This window comes from Ascaphus truei, chromosome 7 (assembly GCF_040206685.1).
Source record: "Ascaphus truei isolate aAscTru1 chromosome 7, aAscTru1.hap1, whole genome shotgun sequence".
Lineage (NCBI taxonomy): Eukaryota > Metazoa > Chordata > Amphibia > Anura > Ascaphidae > Ascaphus > Ascaphus truei.
In genome coordinates, this window is record NC_134489.1 from 99,917,491 (window position 1) to 99,934,280 (window position 16,790).

The 16,790-nt window shown below is 52.4% G+C and overlaps 1 protein-coding gene and 1 long non-coding RNA gene across 2 annotated transcripts in view; one reads left to right on the forward strand and one right to left on the reverse strand.

Annotated features, from left to right (window-relative positions):
• The window catches only part of LOC142499782 (sterol 26-hydroxylase, mitochondrial-like), a 27,817-nt gene continuing 11,027 nt past the window's right edge, over positions 1-16,790 (forward strand). The window contains exons 1-2 of the mRNA XM_075609645.1: positions 1-318; positions 16,006-16,196. Of these exons, the coding sequence (XP_075465760.1) occupies positions 85-318; positions 16,006-16,196 (425 nt within the window). The 5' untranslated portion in view covers positions 1-84. The remainder of the gene's footprint in view (positions 319-16,005; positions 16,197-16,790) is intronic.
• Positions 15,543-16,790, reverse strand: part of LOC142499783 (uncharacterized) — a 17,438-nt gene continuing 16,190 nt past the window's right edge. Inside the window, exon 2 of the long non-coding RNA XR_012802738.1 lies at positions 15,543-16,247. This is a non-coding gene — a long non-coding RNA (uncharacterized LOC142499783). The remainder of the gene's footprint in view (positions 16,248-16,790) is intronic.

Sequence of the window (16,790 nt, forward strand, 5' to 3'; positions counted from 1 at the left end):
GGAAGCCGTTAAGAGTGGGAGTATCTCACGCTCTTGCCTGCCTGTGTATTGTATAACGAGAACAGCCTGCAGTATCTGTCAGCCATGATATCCCCTGCTAGCAGGCGCTGCTTCCTCCCCCTGAGCAGGGGAAGGGGCCGCCTGCTCCTGCAGACATGGAACCAGGGGAGAGGGGTCGCAGGAGCAGCGGCAGCCACCGGAGCAGCAGAACGTGACAAGAGGATCAAGACGTTCGAGGACCTGCCGGGACCATCGCTGCTCACCAACATCTACTGGATTTTCCTGAGGGGTTACATCCTGCACTCGCATGAGTTACAAGTAAGTGTTAACCCCTTCTGTCCTGGATACAAAGAATTACACAACAGGGAAACGTACCCTGGGAGACACAAAGATCTCACCTTCCGGGGAGTTCAGACATTATAATGGGGGAAAAAAGCTGACTTGAAAGATTGAACCCTATTGGAATATATGAGAGCTGCGGTGCTGAGAGGCCTGGAAAGGGGTCACATTGTGATGGAATAGCCTCTACAGAGGTAGTAGAGCAGGGGTGGGCAACTCCAGTCCTCAAGGGCTACCAACCGGTCAGGTTTTCAGGATATCCCTGCTTCAGCACAGGTGGCTCAATCAGCGTCTCAGTCGAATACACCTGGCTTGCACAGTGTATTACCTTGTCAGGGTGCTGGGTCCGTGCAGCTGGGTGTTGAGGTAGAAAAGATGGGCGCCGGGAACTTTATAGTTACAAACAGGACAGGCTTTGTTTACAGAGTTTGAGGACGAACAACTTCCTCAGGTGAATTACTTAATTCCTGGAGAGGCACATGCTTGGAACAGTGGGGGTAGTTGTTTGGTCATAAAGGATAACTTAGTCATCATATAGCATACTCTTCTGGGTCCCTGCTTGGGCTGCCCCTTTATATCTTTAGTACAGAGAGGTCTTAGATCTCTATCTGGTTCTACGCGCACTTGATGACAAAGAGCTTGAATACTTGTTTTGCCCTTATCCTATCATTCCCATTTTTCACCATCTCCCAAAGATCCACAAGACATTGGTCTCCCCACCTGGGAGGCCAATAGTCGCTAGTATTGGATCTTTGGGAGATGGTGTATCCAAATATGTTGATCACTTCCTGCAGGCCATAGTGCAAACACTACCATCATATATCAAGGACAGCGGTGATCTCATGATTCAACTTGACTCCATCACATGGGAAACAAATTTTATTTGGCTTAGTCTTGACATCACATCATTGTACACAGTGATAATACATGAGCATGGGCTGGCAGCTGTCAGATTTTATTTACAAAAATCAGAACTTTCACCTGCACAGAGCACGTTTATTCTTAATGCAATTCAATTTTTGTTAACACATAATTACTTTATGTTCGATGGGGATTTTTATCTCCAAACACGTGGTACCGCTATGGGTACCAGCTTTGCTCCATCCTATGCGAATTTATTCCTAGGATGGTGGGAGTCGGTCCACGTGTTTGGAGAAAGAAATCCCTATAGACACTTTATCACTTTTTACAGGCGTTATATTGACGACCTTATTTTTATTTGGCACGGGGATGCACATTCTCTTTCTTTATTCACAGAATATTTAAATAATAATGAATTTAATTTGAAATTCACCTCCACTCACAATGCTCACCATATTCACTTTCTAGATTTATTTCTTTCAGTTAATATGCACAAACAAATTATCACTACAGTGTATCGCAAAGAAAATTCACGTAACACATTTTTGCGAGCTGACAGCTGCCACCCCAAATCCTTGTTAAAAGGAATACCAAAAAGCCAACTCATTAGATTAAGAAGAATTTGTACAAATGATGAGGACTTTGCAAAACAATCCGAGGAGCTGATGGAGCGTTTTGAAGCTAGAGGTTATCCAAAAGACGATCTCAAAAAGACACTCAGGGAGGTGAGAAATTTGGATAGATCTGTTTTGCTCAAAAGAGTGCAAAGTAAGAAAGACAAAAAATCTTTCCAATTTCCATATTTCGTTACTCAACATAACAATCAATCTAAAAACATTAGAGAATCCATTCACAAACATTGGGGAGTGTTAGCAGCAGATCCCTTATTAAAAACTATATACGATGAGGGTCCTAAAATAGTATTCAGCAAAGCCAAAACCATTGCGAACTTTGTATCTGGCAGCTTGTTCACTTCAGACAAATCAGTGATCAAGAAATTACCTAAGGGTAACTATGCATGTTCAAAATGTAAAATTTGCAAACATATGGATATCAAAAAAGATTTCGTTTCTTTTAAAACTGGTAAAAAATATTATGTGAATTCATTTATCAATTGTGATACCAATTTTGTGGTATACTTGTTAAGTTGCGGTTGCGGGAAACAGTACATTGGTAGGACTGTAAGACACTTGAAAGTCCGTATACTCGAGCACCTGAGATTAATTATCAAAAAAGATTTGAGTCATCCCGTATCTCAACATTTTAGTCACTGTAACATGGGTGACTCAGATAATTTGTGTGTTCAGGGTATTGAACATATATCGAATCCGATCAGAGGTGGCAATAGACTGGGTATATTAAACAGAAGAGAACTATATTGGATATTTACTTTACAAACACGTATCCCTTATGGTTTAAACTCAGATTGGGATATTGGTACTCTTCTGTTTGATACCTAGCTTTGCGCAGACACTATTTTCTGTGTGTGATTAAATAGACTATATGCTTAATATGTATTAGATTGTCAGACTCTAGACATGTATATAAATCATATTCATTATGTAGACATTGTAAAGAAGGTCTCTGTTTTCATTATCTCTCTGGGCTGTGGAGCTTACACTTTATGTATACCAATTTGTTATTATAAGATGTCTCCACTATGCCCTTACAATATCATACAACCTAACTATGAGGATCTTGAAATACTGTTATCAAAGGTTACTTCTAATTGTTTTTAATTCATTTCTTTATTGGTTTTATCATTATTATGCTTTTCCTCATTAGGAGTGTTTTTATATTTTTTTTTGTTTATGTTAATAAAGATGTGTTTGTTTTGTATAACATACTCCAGGACGCACTGGGCTCGTTGCCTAGCTACGCTTAGCATTTGACCTTTTTGGTCACATGTCTGTGACGGAGTGACGTCATGCGCTATTTTTTCAAGAAGTGGGAGGCACTAGCATCGGGTGCATGTGCTCATGCGCGTGCAGTGATTCTCCCACCTCCTTCGCGCATGGCGCGACTACCGGGGCACGCATTATGCAGCGTAACCACGCGACCATACGTCACGGGTCAGAGGTCATCTACGCGACCCGCGTGACGTATGCGGATATGCTCCGTGATTGGGCTACATGCTTGTTAAGTGAGTATAAATGGCGCTCCATAACTTATGGTTGTATTCACCTTGATAAAGGACTGTAGAGGTCCGAAACGCGTAGGTGTGTTGTTACTTTGCCTGGATCCTATTAAATAGCTTATTTTTGGTACGTATCCATGTTGGTGTTATTGCTATTCTACAGCTGAACTTGGTGCTTCGTTTTTCTTCCCTGTTCTACATTCTAGTTACAAACAGGACAGGCTTTGTTTACAGAGTTTGAGGACGAACAACTTCCTCAGGTGGATTACTTAATTCCTGGAGAGGCACATGCTTGGAACAGTGGGGGTAGTTGTTTGGTCATAAAGGATAACTTAGTCATCATATAGCATACTCTTCTGGGTCCCTGCTTGGGCTGCCCCTTTATATCTTTAGTACAGAGAGGTCTTAGATCTCTATCTGGTTCTGACCATCTTTTTAGTAGCGCTTCAATGCTGGGATGCAAGAGGTGATCCCTTTCTATTGGGCTCAATATTATACTCCCCTGGGATGCTCCTAGCAGGAGGGTGCCCACGGCTACCTGGTCCCCTGTGCTGTGAGAGCAGAGGAACCCAGGAACGGCAGGAACAGAACTCCGCAGAAGGCTCAGCCAGGACGGGTCTTCTTGACTCAGCAGAATAATAAGAGACTGAGCAGGAGCAGATATGTAATCTGTGCTACTTCATTTCACATCAATCCTGTGTTGGGTGATATTCACAGGCTTTTTGTACTGCTTCCAGTTATTGATTACTTATTTGTACTTTTGTAAAGCCCTGTGCATATATTTGTCAGCTGTGCACACTGCTGAAGCTGCAGGTTTGGTGAGGAAGGCCGTGATTATACCGGAAATCTCACGCGACGCAGCGCAGCTTCAAAACAATAAAGTGCAATGAAAGCGCACATACCAATCGCGACGGTAGCGCCACGACGTGCTGCAAAGCTTCTGTCACATGAAGAGATTTGAAATGTTGTTTTTCACAGGCGACTGTCACAGCCAATCACAGTGCATCTTAAACAAAACACACACACACGTACTTCAGTATTAGGTGATACCTTTATCACCTAATGCTGAAGTACTCATTTATTTTGTACTATCGCAACAGGACTAACACGGCTATTTCTGTTTTATAGTGATACCATCCGGTATCTCTAGGTGCTGGAACAGTGCAGTAAGTGTGCTTTCCGGTCTACACAGAGTTAATCTTCCCCAGAGTAGCCAGTAACAGCTGCTGCCTAATTGAGAAGGCTGAACTCCTGATTGCTCACAGAGTTTTAATAGTCAGGAAGGGACTACAGAGAGCTGCCAGAGAGACAATGCTGAGTCACAGAGTGAGAGATTGCTGTCGCAGAGAAGGGGACAGAGAAGTGCTCCCCAGCTAAAGAAGGAAGGCTGGCACAGCCCTTGACAGTGGACCCACAGAGGAGAATTTCTCTGAGCTCACGTGGGGCCAAGTTCCCCTAGGAGGAAAGGACGCAAGACCGTGCTGAAGAGGATACATCTGCTCCAAACAGATAAGGAAAACACTTTATTGTTGTCTACAGAGACTGTCTACATGGTTGCTTATGCCAGGGCATGTTTTGGGTGTGGGAACCAGCTTACCTGGCCATCTAAGTAGTGAGGGCGACAGCTACGGTGTAGTTAGCTTTCCATAAAGGGAATAGTTATTTTATTTTATGATTTGTTTGACTTAAAGGGCAGGTTGGTGTATGATTTAATCCCTTTAAATAAAACCCCATATAGAGAAATACAGTATTTCCGGCCTTAAATTGGGACTAAAAGATACTGCAATGTGGTGTGGGCATAAATATATATATATATATATATATATATATATATATATATATATATATATATATATATACACATGAAGGTCAGTCAGCACACTGTAGTAGAAAAGGTTGTAATAGCAGATGCTAGTCCCATAGAGAATAAGTATGATACGAACCAATCCAAAGACCAGTAAAGAGACAGCAGACCGCACGGGGTTAATCCAAAAATCTATATTCACAACATGAAATACACGTAAGCCAACGTTTCGGTCCCACAGAGAGACCTGCCTCAGGGCCGCACGGCCCTGAGGCAGGTCTCTCTGTGGGACCGAAACGTTGGCTTACGTGTATTTCATGTTGTGAATATAGATTTTTGGATTAACCCCGTGCGGTCTGCTGTCTCTTTACTGGTCTTTGGATTGGTTCGTATCATATATATATATATATATATATATATATATGCAAATATAGCTGTATGCTCATCTGCATGTCTTAGGCAGGTCTGCAACCCCGCCTTTCCCCATTATCACCCAGCATACAGCACTTCCACTGCAGCAAGGGATTCTGGGAAATGACATGCAAATGAGCACACAGTGTCACTTTTTGCCTCAATAACCATTTTTAACATGGTTCCCTATAGGCTTAAGCTTGCTGCATGGTCACAGCTTTGAGCACAGCCAGGGTTAAGGTGCATACCCAGAAAACCACCCACAGACAGCTGTTTCGACCTTGATGGGTCTCATCAGTGTGGGGTTGATTTTACTGGGATGCAAGAGAGGCTATATATATATATATATATATATATATATATATATATATATATATATATATATATATATGTATAACAGAATTCCTTGCCAGGCAGACCAGGAGATCCAAGACCTGGTCTGTCTGGTAAGGAATTCTGTTACCTATTGTAACAGGGGACTTATCCCTGTTCACAAATGTGCCTCTAATCCAGCAGTGTGGTGGTTAACTGCTGGTAGCAAATTAACTAACACCACCTGCCTGATTAGAGGTGGTAGAAAAAGCCTGCCTTTGAGACAGGAAGTAACTCCTTAGCTCTGACTGAACTTGGGAGAGAGAGCAGAGATTGTCTTTGACTCTCACAACAGTCTTGAGCCCTGCCAGAAGAAACAGCAGAGCTGCTTACAAGACACAGGGAAAACTTCTGAACCTGAAGCTGACACACCCTGAGGGAAGGGAGCTGAACCAGAGAAGATTTTCCCTCCAAGGAACAGATAAGACTTTTATTCTTAAGAGACTGCTTATATCTGCTTATTTCATGCTATATGTTTTGGGGCTGCGAGAGATGCTTGACTTAGGGAGTTGTGAATTAATTGCATGGTATTTTCACTAGAGATACTCCCAAGTGAATAGAAGCTTTGTTCCCCCCCTGTGTTTGGATGATTTCCTGATGAAAAGGAAAAGGCACAATAAAGCCTATTATAATTTCACCTTATAAAGTCTCCAATTGTGTACCTCTGTGAACATCCGTCTACACCTATTCATTCCTATGGGACAAGAACCTACCTTCAATGCTTATGTGAGTGCCACCTGTTTCTGTACCTTCTCCTCAGCGTCCAGTCATCGTGGCTCTGTGACGTGAAATGGCATCGCGTTGACATGACCCTGCGGCGTCACAGTGTCATGGCAACGTGGCCCCACAGGGTGTCCATTTGTCATAGCAGCGTGATGCCGCATGGCGTCGTGACATCCCGTTGTCATGGCAATGCGACACCATTTGACGTCACAGTGCCATGATGATAAGACCCTGCAGGAGGAGATGCCGTCGGAGAAGGTAAGAGAGTTACCAAGGCCCCGCGCCCTCCCCCGGCAATCAGTTTAATTGTTGTGGGGGAGAGCACGGACGTCTGTAACTGGTGGGGTTTGGTGTGACGGCAACGCCATCAAGCCGGCCCAGCCATCGAGCCGGCCCTGCCATCAAGCCGGCCCTGCCCTCAAGCCGGCCCTGCCATCAACCGGCCCTGCCATCGAGCCGGCCCTGCCATCGAGCCGGCCCTGCCATTAATCCAGCCCTGCCATTAACCGGCCCTGCCATCAAGCCGGCCCTGCCATCAATCCAGCCCTGCCATTAACCGGCTCTGCCATCAAGCCGGCCCTGCCATCAAGCCGGACCTACCATCAACCGGCCCTGCCATCGAGCCGGCCCTGCCATCAAGCCGGCTCTGCCATCAAGCCGGCTCTGCCATCAAGCTGGCCCTGCCATCAAGCCGGCCCTGCCATCAAGCCGGCCCTGCCATCAAGCCGGCCCTGCCATCGAGCCGGCCCTGCCATCAAGCCGGCTCTGCCATCAAGCTGGCCCTGCCATCAAGCCGGCCCTGCCATCAAGCCGGCCCTGCCATCAATCCGGCCCTGCCATCAAGCCGGCCCTGCCATCAAGCCGGCTCTGCTATCAAGCCGGCCCTGCCATCAAGCCGGCCCTGCCATCAAGCCGGCCCTGCCATCAAGCCGTCCCTGCCATCAAGCCGGCCCTGCCATCAAGCCGGCCCTGCCATCAAGCCGGCCCTGCCATCAATCCGTCCCTGCTATCAAGCCGGCCCTGCCATCAAGCCGGACCTGCCATCAGTTATACCAGACGCTCCCCCCGTCTCCAGCAGCCCATTTGCCAAGTCATGAGTACTATTACCCATTGAGGAGTGTTCTGATACTATACAGCGGAACTTCTGCCTTATTTTCTTATCTGTGAGTGACTCTTGAGCACCGGTTTCCTAGAGCACAATATGCTCTGATATCAATCCGGCCCTGCCATCAAGCCGGCCCTGCCATCAATCCGTCCCTGCCATCAATCCGGCCCTGCCATCAATCCGGCCCTGCCATCAATCCGGCCCTGCCATCACGCCGGCCCTGCCATCAATCCGTCCCTGCCATCAATCCGTCCCTGCCATCAATCCGGCCCTGCCATCAAGCCGGCCCTGCCATCAATCCGGCCCTGCCATCAATCCGTCCCTGCCATCAATCCGTCCCTGCCATCAATCCGGCCCTGCCATCAATCCGGCCCTGCCATCAAGCCGGCCCTGCCATCACGCCGGCCCTGCCATCAATCCGGCCCTGCCATCAATCCGGCCCTGCCATCAATCCGGCCCTGCCATCAATCCGGCCCTGCCATCAATCCGGCCCTGCCATCAATCCGGCCCTGCCATCACGCCGGCCCTGCCATCAATCCGGCCCTGCCATCAATCCGTCCCTGCCATCAATCCGGCCCTGCCATCAATCCGTCCCTGCCATCAATCCGGCCCTGCCATCATGCCGTCCCTGCCATCAATCCGGCCCTGCCATCAATCTGTCCCTGCCATCACGCCGGCCCTGCCATCAATCCGGCCCTGCCATCAATCCGGCCCTGCCATCAATCCGGCCCTGCCATCAATCCGGCCCTGCCATCAAGCCGGCTCTGCCATCAAGCTGGCCCTGCCATCAAGCCGGCCCTGCCATCAATCCGTCCCTGCCATCAATCCGGCCCTGCCATCAAGCCGGCCCTGCCATCAATTCGGCCCTGCCATCAAGCCGGCCCTGCCATCAAGCCGGCTCTGCTATCAAGCCGGCCCTGCCATCAATCCGGCCCTGCCATCAATCCGGCCCTGCCATCAATCCGGCCCTGCCATCAAGCCGGCCCTGCCATCACGCCGGCCCTGCCATCAATCCGTCCCTGCCATCAATCCGTCTCTGCCATCAATCCGTCCCTGCCATCAATCCGGCCCTGCCATCAATTCGGCCCTGCCATCAAGCCGGCTCTGCTATCAAGCCGGCTCTGCCATCAAGCCGGCCCTGCCATCAAGCCGGCCCTGCCATCAAGCCGGCCCTGCCATCAATCCGGCCCTGCCATCAATCCGGCCCTGCCATCAATCCGGCCCTGCCATCAATCCGTCCTTGCCATCAATCCGTCCCTGCCATCAATCCGTCCCTGCCATCAATCCGTCCCTGCCATCAATCCGGCCCTGCCATCACGCCGGCCCTGCCATCAATCCGGCCCTGCCATCAATCCGTCCCTGCCATCAATCCGGCCCTGCCATCAATCCGTCCCTGCCATCAATCCGGCCCTGCCATCAATCCGGCCCTGCCATCAATCCGGCCCTGCCATCAATCCGTCCCTGCCATCAATCCGTCCCTGCCATCACGCCGTCCCTGCCATCAATCCGGCCCTGCCATCAATCCGGCCCTGCCATCAATCCGTCCCTGCCATCAATCCGTCCCTGCCATCACGCCGGCCCTGCCATCAATCCGGCCCTGCCATCAATCCGGCCCTGCCATCAATCTGTCCCTGCCATCACGCCGGCCCTGCCATCAATCCGGCCCTGCCATCAATCCGGCCCTGCCATCAATCCGGCCCTGCCATCAATCCGGCCCTGCCATCAAGCCGGCCCTGCTATCAAGCCGGCTCTGCCATCAATCCGTCCCTGCCATCACGCCGTCCCTGCCATCAATCCGGCCCTGCCATCAATCCGGCCCTGCCATTAATCCAGCCCTGCCATTAACCGGCCCTGCCATCAAGCCGGCCCTGCCATCAATCCAGCCCTGCCATTAACCGGCTCTGCCATCAAGCCGGCCCTGCCATCAAGCCGGACCTACCATCAACCGGCCCTGCCATCGAGCCGGCCCTGCCATCAAGCCGGCTCTGCCATCAAGCCGGCTCTGCCATCAAGCTGGCCCTGCCATCAAGCCGGCCCTGCCATCAAGCCGGCCCTGCCATCAAGCCGGCCCTGCCATCGAGCCGGCCCTGCCATCAAGCCGGCTCTGCCATCAAGCTGGCCCTGCCATCAAGCCGGCCCTGCCATCAAGCCGGCCCTGCCATCAATCCGGCCCTGCCATCAAGCCGGCCCTGCCATCAAGCCGGCTCTGCTATCAAGCCGGCCCTGCCATCAAGCCGGCCCTGCCATCAAGCCGGCCCTGCCATCAAGCCGTCCCTGCCATCAAGCCGGCCCTGCCATCAAGCCGGCCCTGCCATCAAGCCGGCCCTGCCATCAATCCGTCCCTGCTATCAAGCCGGCCCTGCCATCAAGCCGGACCTGCCATCAGTTATACCAGACGCTCCCCCCGTCTCCAGCAGCCCATTTGCCAAGTCATGAGTACTATTACCCATTGAGGAGTGTTCTGATACTATACAGCGGAACTTCTGCCTTATTTTCTTATCTGTGAGTGACTCTTGAGCACCGGTTTCCTAGAGCACAATATGCTCTGATATCAATCCGGCCCTGCCATCAAGCCGGCCCTGCCATCAATCCGTCCCTGCCATCAATCCGGCCCTGCCATCAATCCGGCCCTGCCATCAATCCGGCCCTGCCATCACGCCGGCCCTGCCATCAATCCGTCCCTGCCATCAATCCGTCCCTGCCATCAATCCGGCCCTGCCATCAAGCCGGCCCTGCCATCAATCCGGCCCTGCCATCAATCCGTCCCTGCCATCAATCCGTCCCTGCCATCAATCCGTCCCTGCCATCAATCCGGCCCTGCCATCAAGCCGGCCCTGCCATCACGCCGGCCCTGCCATCAATCCGGCCCTGCCATCAATCCGGCCCTGCCATCAATCCGGCCCTGCCATCAATCCGGCCCTGCCATCAATCCGGCCCTGCCATCAATCCGGCCCTGCCATCACGCCGGCCCTGCCATCAATCCGGCCCTGCCATCAATCCGTCCCTGCCATCAATCCGGCCCTGCCATCAATCCGTCCCTGCCATCAATCCGGCCCTGCCATCATGCCGTCCCTGCCATCAATCCGGCCCTGCCATCAATCTGTCCCTGCCATCACGCCGGCCCTGCCATCAATCCGGCCCTGCCATCAATCCGGCCCTGCCATCAATCCGGCCCTGCCATCAATCCGGCCCTGCCATCAAGCCGGCTCTGCCATCAAGCTGGCCCTGCCATCAAGCCGGCCCTGCCATCAATCCGTCCCTGCCATCAATCCGGCCCTGCCATCAAGCCGGCCCTGCCATCAATTCGGCCCTGCCATCAAGCCGGCCCTGCCATCAAGCCGGCTCTGCTATCAAGCCGGCCCTGCCATCAATCCGGCCCTGCCATCAATCCGGCCCTGCCATCAATCCGGCCCTGCCATCAAGCCGGCCCTGCCATCACGCCGGCCCTGCCATCAATCCGTCCCTGCCATCAATCCGTCTCTGCCATCAATCCGTCCCTGCCATCAATCCGGCCCTGCCATCAATTCGGCCCTGCCATCAAGCCGGCTCTGCTATCAAGCCGGCTCTGCCATCAAGCCGGCCCTGCCATCAAGCCGGCCCTGCCATCAAGCCGGCCCTGCCATCAATCCGGCCCTGCCATCAATCCGGCCCTGCCATCAATCCGGCCCTGCCATCAATCCGTCCTTGCCATCAATCCGTCCCTGCCATCAATCCGTCCCTGCCATCAATCCGTCCCTGCCATCAATCCGGCCCTGCCATCACGCCGGCCCTGCCATCAATCCGGCCCTGCCATCAATCCGTCCCTGCCATCAATCCGGCCCTGCCATCAATCCGTCCCTGCCATCAATCCGGCCCTGCCATCAATCCGGCCCTGCCATCAATCCGGCCCTGCCATCAATCCGTCCCTGCCATCAATCCGTCCCTGCCATCACGCCGTCCCTGCCATCAATCCGGCCCTGCCATCAATCCGGCCCTGCCATCAATCCGTCCCTGCCATCAATCCGTCCCTGCCATCACGCCGGCCCTGCCATCAATCCGGCCCTGCCATCAATCCGGCCCTGCCATCAATCTGTCCCTGCCATCACGCCGGCCCTGCCATCAATCCGGCCCTGCCATCAATCCGGCCCTGCCATCAATCCGGCCCTGCCATCAATCCGGCCCTGCCATCAAGCCGGCCCTGCTATCAAGCCGGCTCTGCCATCAAGCTGGCCCTGCCATCAAGCCGGCCCTGCCATCAATCCGGCCCTGCCATCAAGCCGGCCCTGCCATCAATCCGGCCCTGCCATCAAGCCGGCCCTGCTATCAAGCTGGCTCTGCCATCAAGCCGGCCCTGCCATCAAGCCGGCTCTGCCATCAAGCCGGCCCTGCTATCAAGCCGGCCCTGCCATCAATCCGGCCCTGCCATCAAGCCGGCCCTGCCATCACGCCGGCCCTGCCATCAAGCCGGCTCTGCCATCAATCTGGCCCTGCCATCAAGCCGGCCCTGCCATCAATCCGGCCCTGCCATCAATCCGTCCCTGCCATCAATCCGGCCCTGCCATCAATCCGGCCCTGCCATCAATCCGGCCCTGCCATCAATCCGGCCCTGCCATCAATCCGGCCCTGCCATCAAGCCGTCCCTGCCATCAATCCGGCCCTGCCATCAATCCGTCCCTGCCATCAATCCGGCCCTGCCATCAATCCGTCCCTGCCATCAATCCGTCCCTGCCATCAATCCGGCCCTGCCATCAATCCGGCCCTGCCATCACGCCGCCCCTGCCATCACGCCGGCCCTGCCATCAATCCGTCCCTGCCATCAATCCGTCCCTGCCATCAATCCGTCCCTGCCATCACGCCGGCCCTGCCATCAATCCGGCCCTGCCATCAATCCGGCCCTGCCATCAATCTGTCCCTGCCATCAAGCCGGCCCTGCCATCAATCCGTCCCTGCCATCAATCCGTCCCTGCCATCACGCCGGCCCTGCCATCAATCCGGCCCTGCCATCAATCCGGCCCTGCCATCAAGCCGGCCCTGCCATCAATCCGTCCCTGCCATCAATCCGGCCCTGCCATCAATCCGGCCCTGCCATCACGCCGTCCCTGCCATCAATCCGGCCCTGCCATCAATCCGGCCCTGCCATCAATCTGTCCCTGCCATCAATCCGTCCCTGCCATCAATCCGGCCCTGCCATCAATCCGGCCCTGCCATCAATCTGTCCCTGCCATCACGCCGTCCCTGCCATCAATCCGGCCCTGCCATCAATCCGGCCCTGCCATCAATCTGTCCCTGCCATCACGCCGTCCCTGCCATCAATCCGGCCCTGCCATCAATCCGGCCCTGCCATCAATCCGGCCCTGCCATCAATCCGGCCCTGCCATCAATCCGGCCCTGCCATCAATCCGGCCCTGCCATCAATCCGGCCCTGCCATCAAGCCGGCCCTGCCATCAATCCGTCCCTGCCATCAATCCGTCCCTGCCATCAATCCGGCCCTGCCATCAATCCGGCCCTGCCATCAATCCGTCCCTGCCATCAATCCGGCCCTGCCATCAATCCGGCCCTGCCATCAATCCGTCCCTGCCATCAATCCGTCCCTGCCATCAATCCGTCCCTGCCATCAATCCGTCCCTGCCATCAATCTGTCCCTGCCATCACGCCGTCCCTGCCATCAATCCGGCCCTGCCATCAATCCGTCCCTGCCATCAATCCGTCCCTGCCATCACGCCGGCCCTGCCATCAATCCGGCCCTGCCATCAAGCCGGCCCTGCCATCAAGCCGGCCCTGCCATCAATCCGTCCCTGCCATCAATCCGGCCCTGCCATCAATCCGGCCCTGCCATCAAGGCGTCCCTGCCATCAATCCGGCCCTGCCATCAATCCGGCCCTGCCATCAATCCGGCCCTGCCATCAATCCGGCCCTGCCATCAATCTGTCCCTGCCATCACGCCGTCCCTGCCATCAATCCGGCTCTGCCATCAAGCCGGCCCTGCCATCAAGCCGGCCCTGCCATCAATCCGTCCCTGCCATCAATCCATCCCTGCCATCACGCCGGCCCTGCCATCAATCCGTCCCTGCCATCAATCCGGCCCTGCCATCACGCCGGCCCTGCCATCAATCCGGCCCTGCCATCAATCCGTCCCTGCCATCAATCCGGCCCTGCCATCAAGCCGGCCCTGCCATCAATCCGGCCCTGCCATCAATCCGGCCCTGCCATCAAGCCGGCCCTGCCATCAATCCAGCCCTGCCATCAATCCGGCCCTGCCATCAAGCCGGCCCTGCCATCAATCCGGCCCTGCCATCACGCCGGCCCTGCCATCAATCCGGCCCTGCCATCAATCCGTCACTGCCATCAATCCGTCCCTGCCATCAATCCGGCCCTGCCATCACGCCGTCCCTGCCATCAATCCGTCCCTGCCATCAATCCGGCCCTGCCATCAATCCGGCCCTGCCATCAAGCCGTCCCTGCCATCAATCCGGCCCTGCCATCAATCCGGCCCTGCCATCAATCCGGCCCTGCCATCAATCCGGCCCTGCCATCAATCCGGCCCTGCCATCAATCCGGCCCTGCCATCAATCCGGCCCTGCCATCAATCCGGCCCTGCCATCAATCCGTCTCTGCCATCAATCCGGCCCTGCCATCAATCCGGCCCTGCCATCAATGCGGCCCTGCCATCAATCCGTCCCTGCCATCAAGCCGTCCCTGCCATCAATCCGGCAGTGCCATCAATCCGGCCCTGCCATCAATCCGGCCCTGCCATCATGCCGCCCCTGCGATATGACCATTCCAACTGGCTGTTGTTTGAATCTGCTTCTCTCACTGGGTATGTAATTTAGTACAAGATATTCTCATTGACAGGACCAATTAAACAGTGTTCTTCACAGCTAAAAAAAACTGGTAACAAGATATTTTTAGGTCCTTAGTGGTTTACGTTAGAAGCTATTTTAGAAACACTGTAACACTTAAATAATTGTATTTATATTTCAATGTCCCCTTGTCCGCACTTGCTATTTTACTGCTGGCAGAGCTGAGCTCGCCGCTGTTATTGTGCCCGTTATCTGTCTGTGCAGCTAGACGTCAAAAACTTCTTTCAAATAGTCTTTGGCAACAGATCCGGACTCCATTTTGCTGGCAAATCTGCTTTGGGAAAAAAAAGCACAAAATGCATGTATAGATCTGCCAAATCGGAAGTAGTATAATGCATTGTCGCCGGCGCTTATTGTGGACGCGACGGAGAGACAGCGCTACCAAAATTCTGGTAGTCAGTCGAATTTGATTTTTGGAGAGACAGTCTCCACATGTGACTGGCTATAAGCCAATCAGAGAGCTTCTGCGCCCTCACTGCCTTCCCCCTTGCTGACGTCACTGGCCTTGCAGCCAGCGATGTCTCCAAAATATACAATACAACTTTCGCAATGGCGACGGCAACGGGTGACTTCATCGGTTGTGTCGCCAGCTGTATAAGCGCAGCCTAAACCTCTCCGGCTAAAAGTGTTGAGGGAAATGTTGTTAACTTGTTTTTAAATGTTTCATTTAAAGCAGCAGTAAGAACAAATAAAAGTTGGATGTGCTTATCAGGAGATGCATGATACATGGGGAGGCATTCTAGTAGCCGTGAGTTCCATGCGGAAACAGCTCTGTCCAAACCGTGCAGGAAACAGCCCTGTCCAAACCGTGCGGAAAAGGGTTTACTTTTTTTGCAGCGTTTTCATTCCAGCTGTGCAAATCCGGTGGGAATGACCAAAAAGGTTCAAACGCGCATTTGTTGACAACTAGCTGAATTGGTAGGTCCGCTAAGTGCAAAAGACAAAACCGCTTGTAATAACTTGTATTTATTTCTCGCGTCCTTCAGAGTGAGTGGCGAGATTGGTCTTGCGAGTTTCATTCAGAGCCGGAAATATGGGTTTTGCCAAGAGAGAGCAAACCCATATCTCGGCAGAACCCCATATCTCGGCAGAACCCCATAAGTCAGACTGGGGATGGAGTTAGCATTATCTCAGGTCATGCCACTTCACAAGCCCCTACAATCTGAGTGTATGGGCTCTTAAACCGCGCGGTTTGTCATTTTTAATAGACGCGGTTTAAACAATGCGATTTGTAATACAGAATATGGATTTTTGGCTAGTTGTAATCCGCTACTTTGGACCATGTCAAACCGTGTGGTTTTACAAGGGCAAGCTCGCAGTTACTAGAAAATCCCCCCACAGTTTGAATCCCCACCGCGGAGAAATGACAAGGTCTTCGTGTTCTGCTGACTTTCTTTCACTTGTATCTTTCAGTTTATCTATAAGAAGAATTACGGCCCCATGTGGAAGTCTTCTCTGGGACAGTACACAAGTGTGAACATTGCTGATGTAGAAATTCTGGAGACTTTGCTGAGGCAGGAGGGGAAGTATCCCATGAGGAGTGATATGGAGCACTGGAAGGAACATCGGCGCCAGAGGGACCTGTCTTACGGACCTTTCACAGAGTAAGTTCCCGGCATTAATATTACCAAAGCAAACTTCAAAGAGGACAGGACCTGTAAATACATAAAGAGAAAGAATCCATGTGAACAAGCACTCTTCCTCCAGTAAAATAAAATAAGAAATTGTTTAATGTGGAAAAGAAAACAAAAAAGTTCAAACCTATAAGATGCGAAAAAGCTACCACCCATTCTGTGCCAAATGTAAGTGGTACAGAAATACGGATGCCACGTGTAAATGACACTGATTTGTGTTCCTGTCTTCTATAGGATAGAGGCAGACACTGGTAACTACCACAGGTCAAAATATATTGAACACTCTTAAATATCTTACCCTGAAAAAGGATGTTTTAAGTCACTCTATATAGTGTATATGCATCACTGCATATACTGACGTGACAGTGATCTACAGATCTAATTCTGATCCCTTACAGTGGTAAATCACCCAATTGGGCAGACAGCCTCATAGACCACTGGGTTGACCCACTAATTGAGGAGAGTGATCATGTAGGTAACCAGTATGTAGTAGATTAAACAATGCTACCCCTGTTCAGGCAGTAGCTTGATGTTTGCTGCTAAGCACAGAATATATGCATGAGA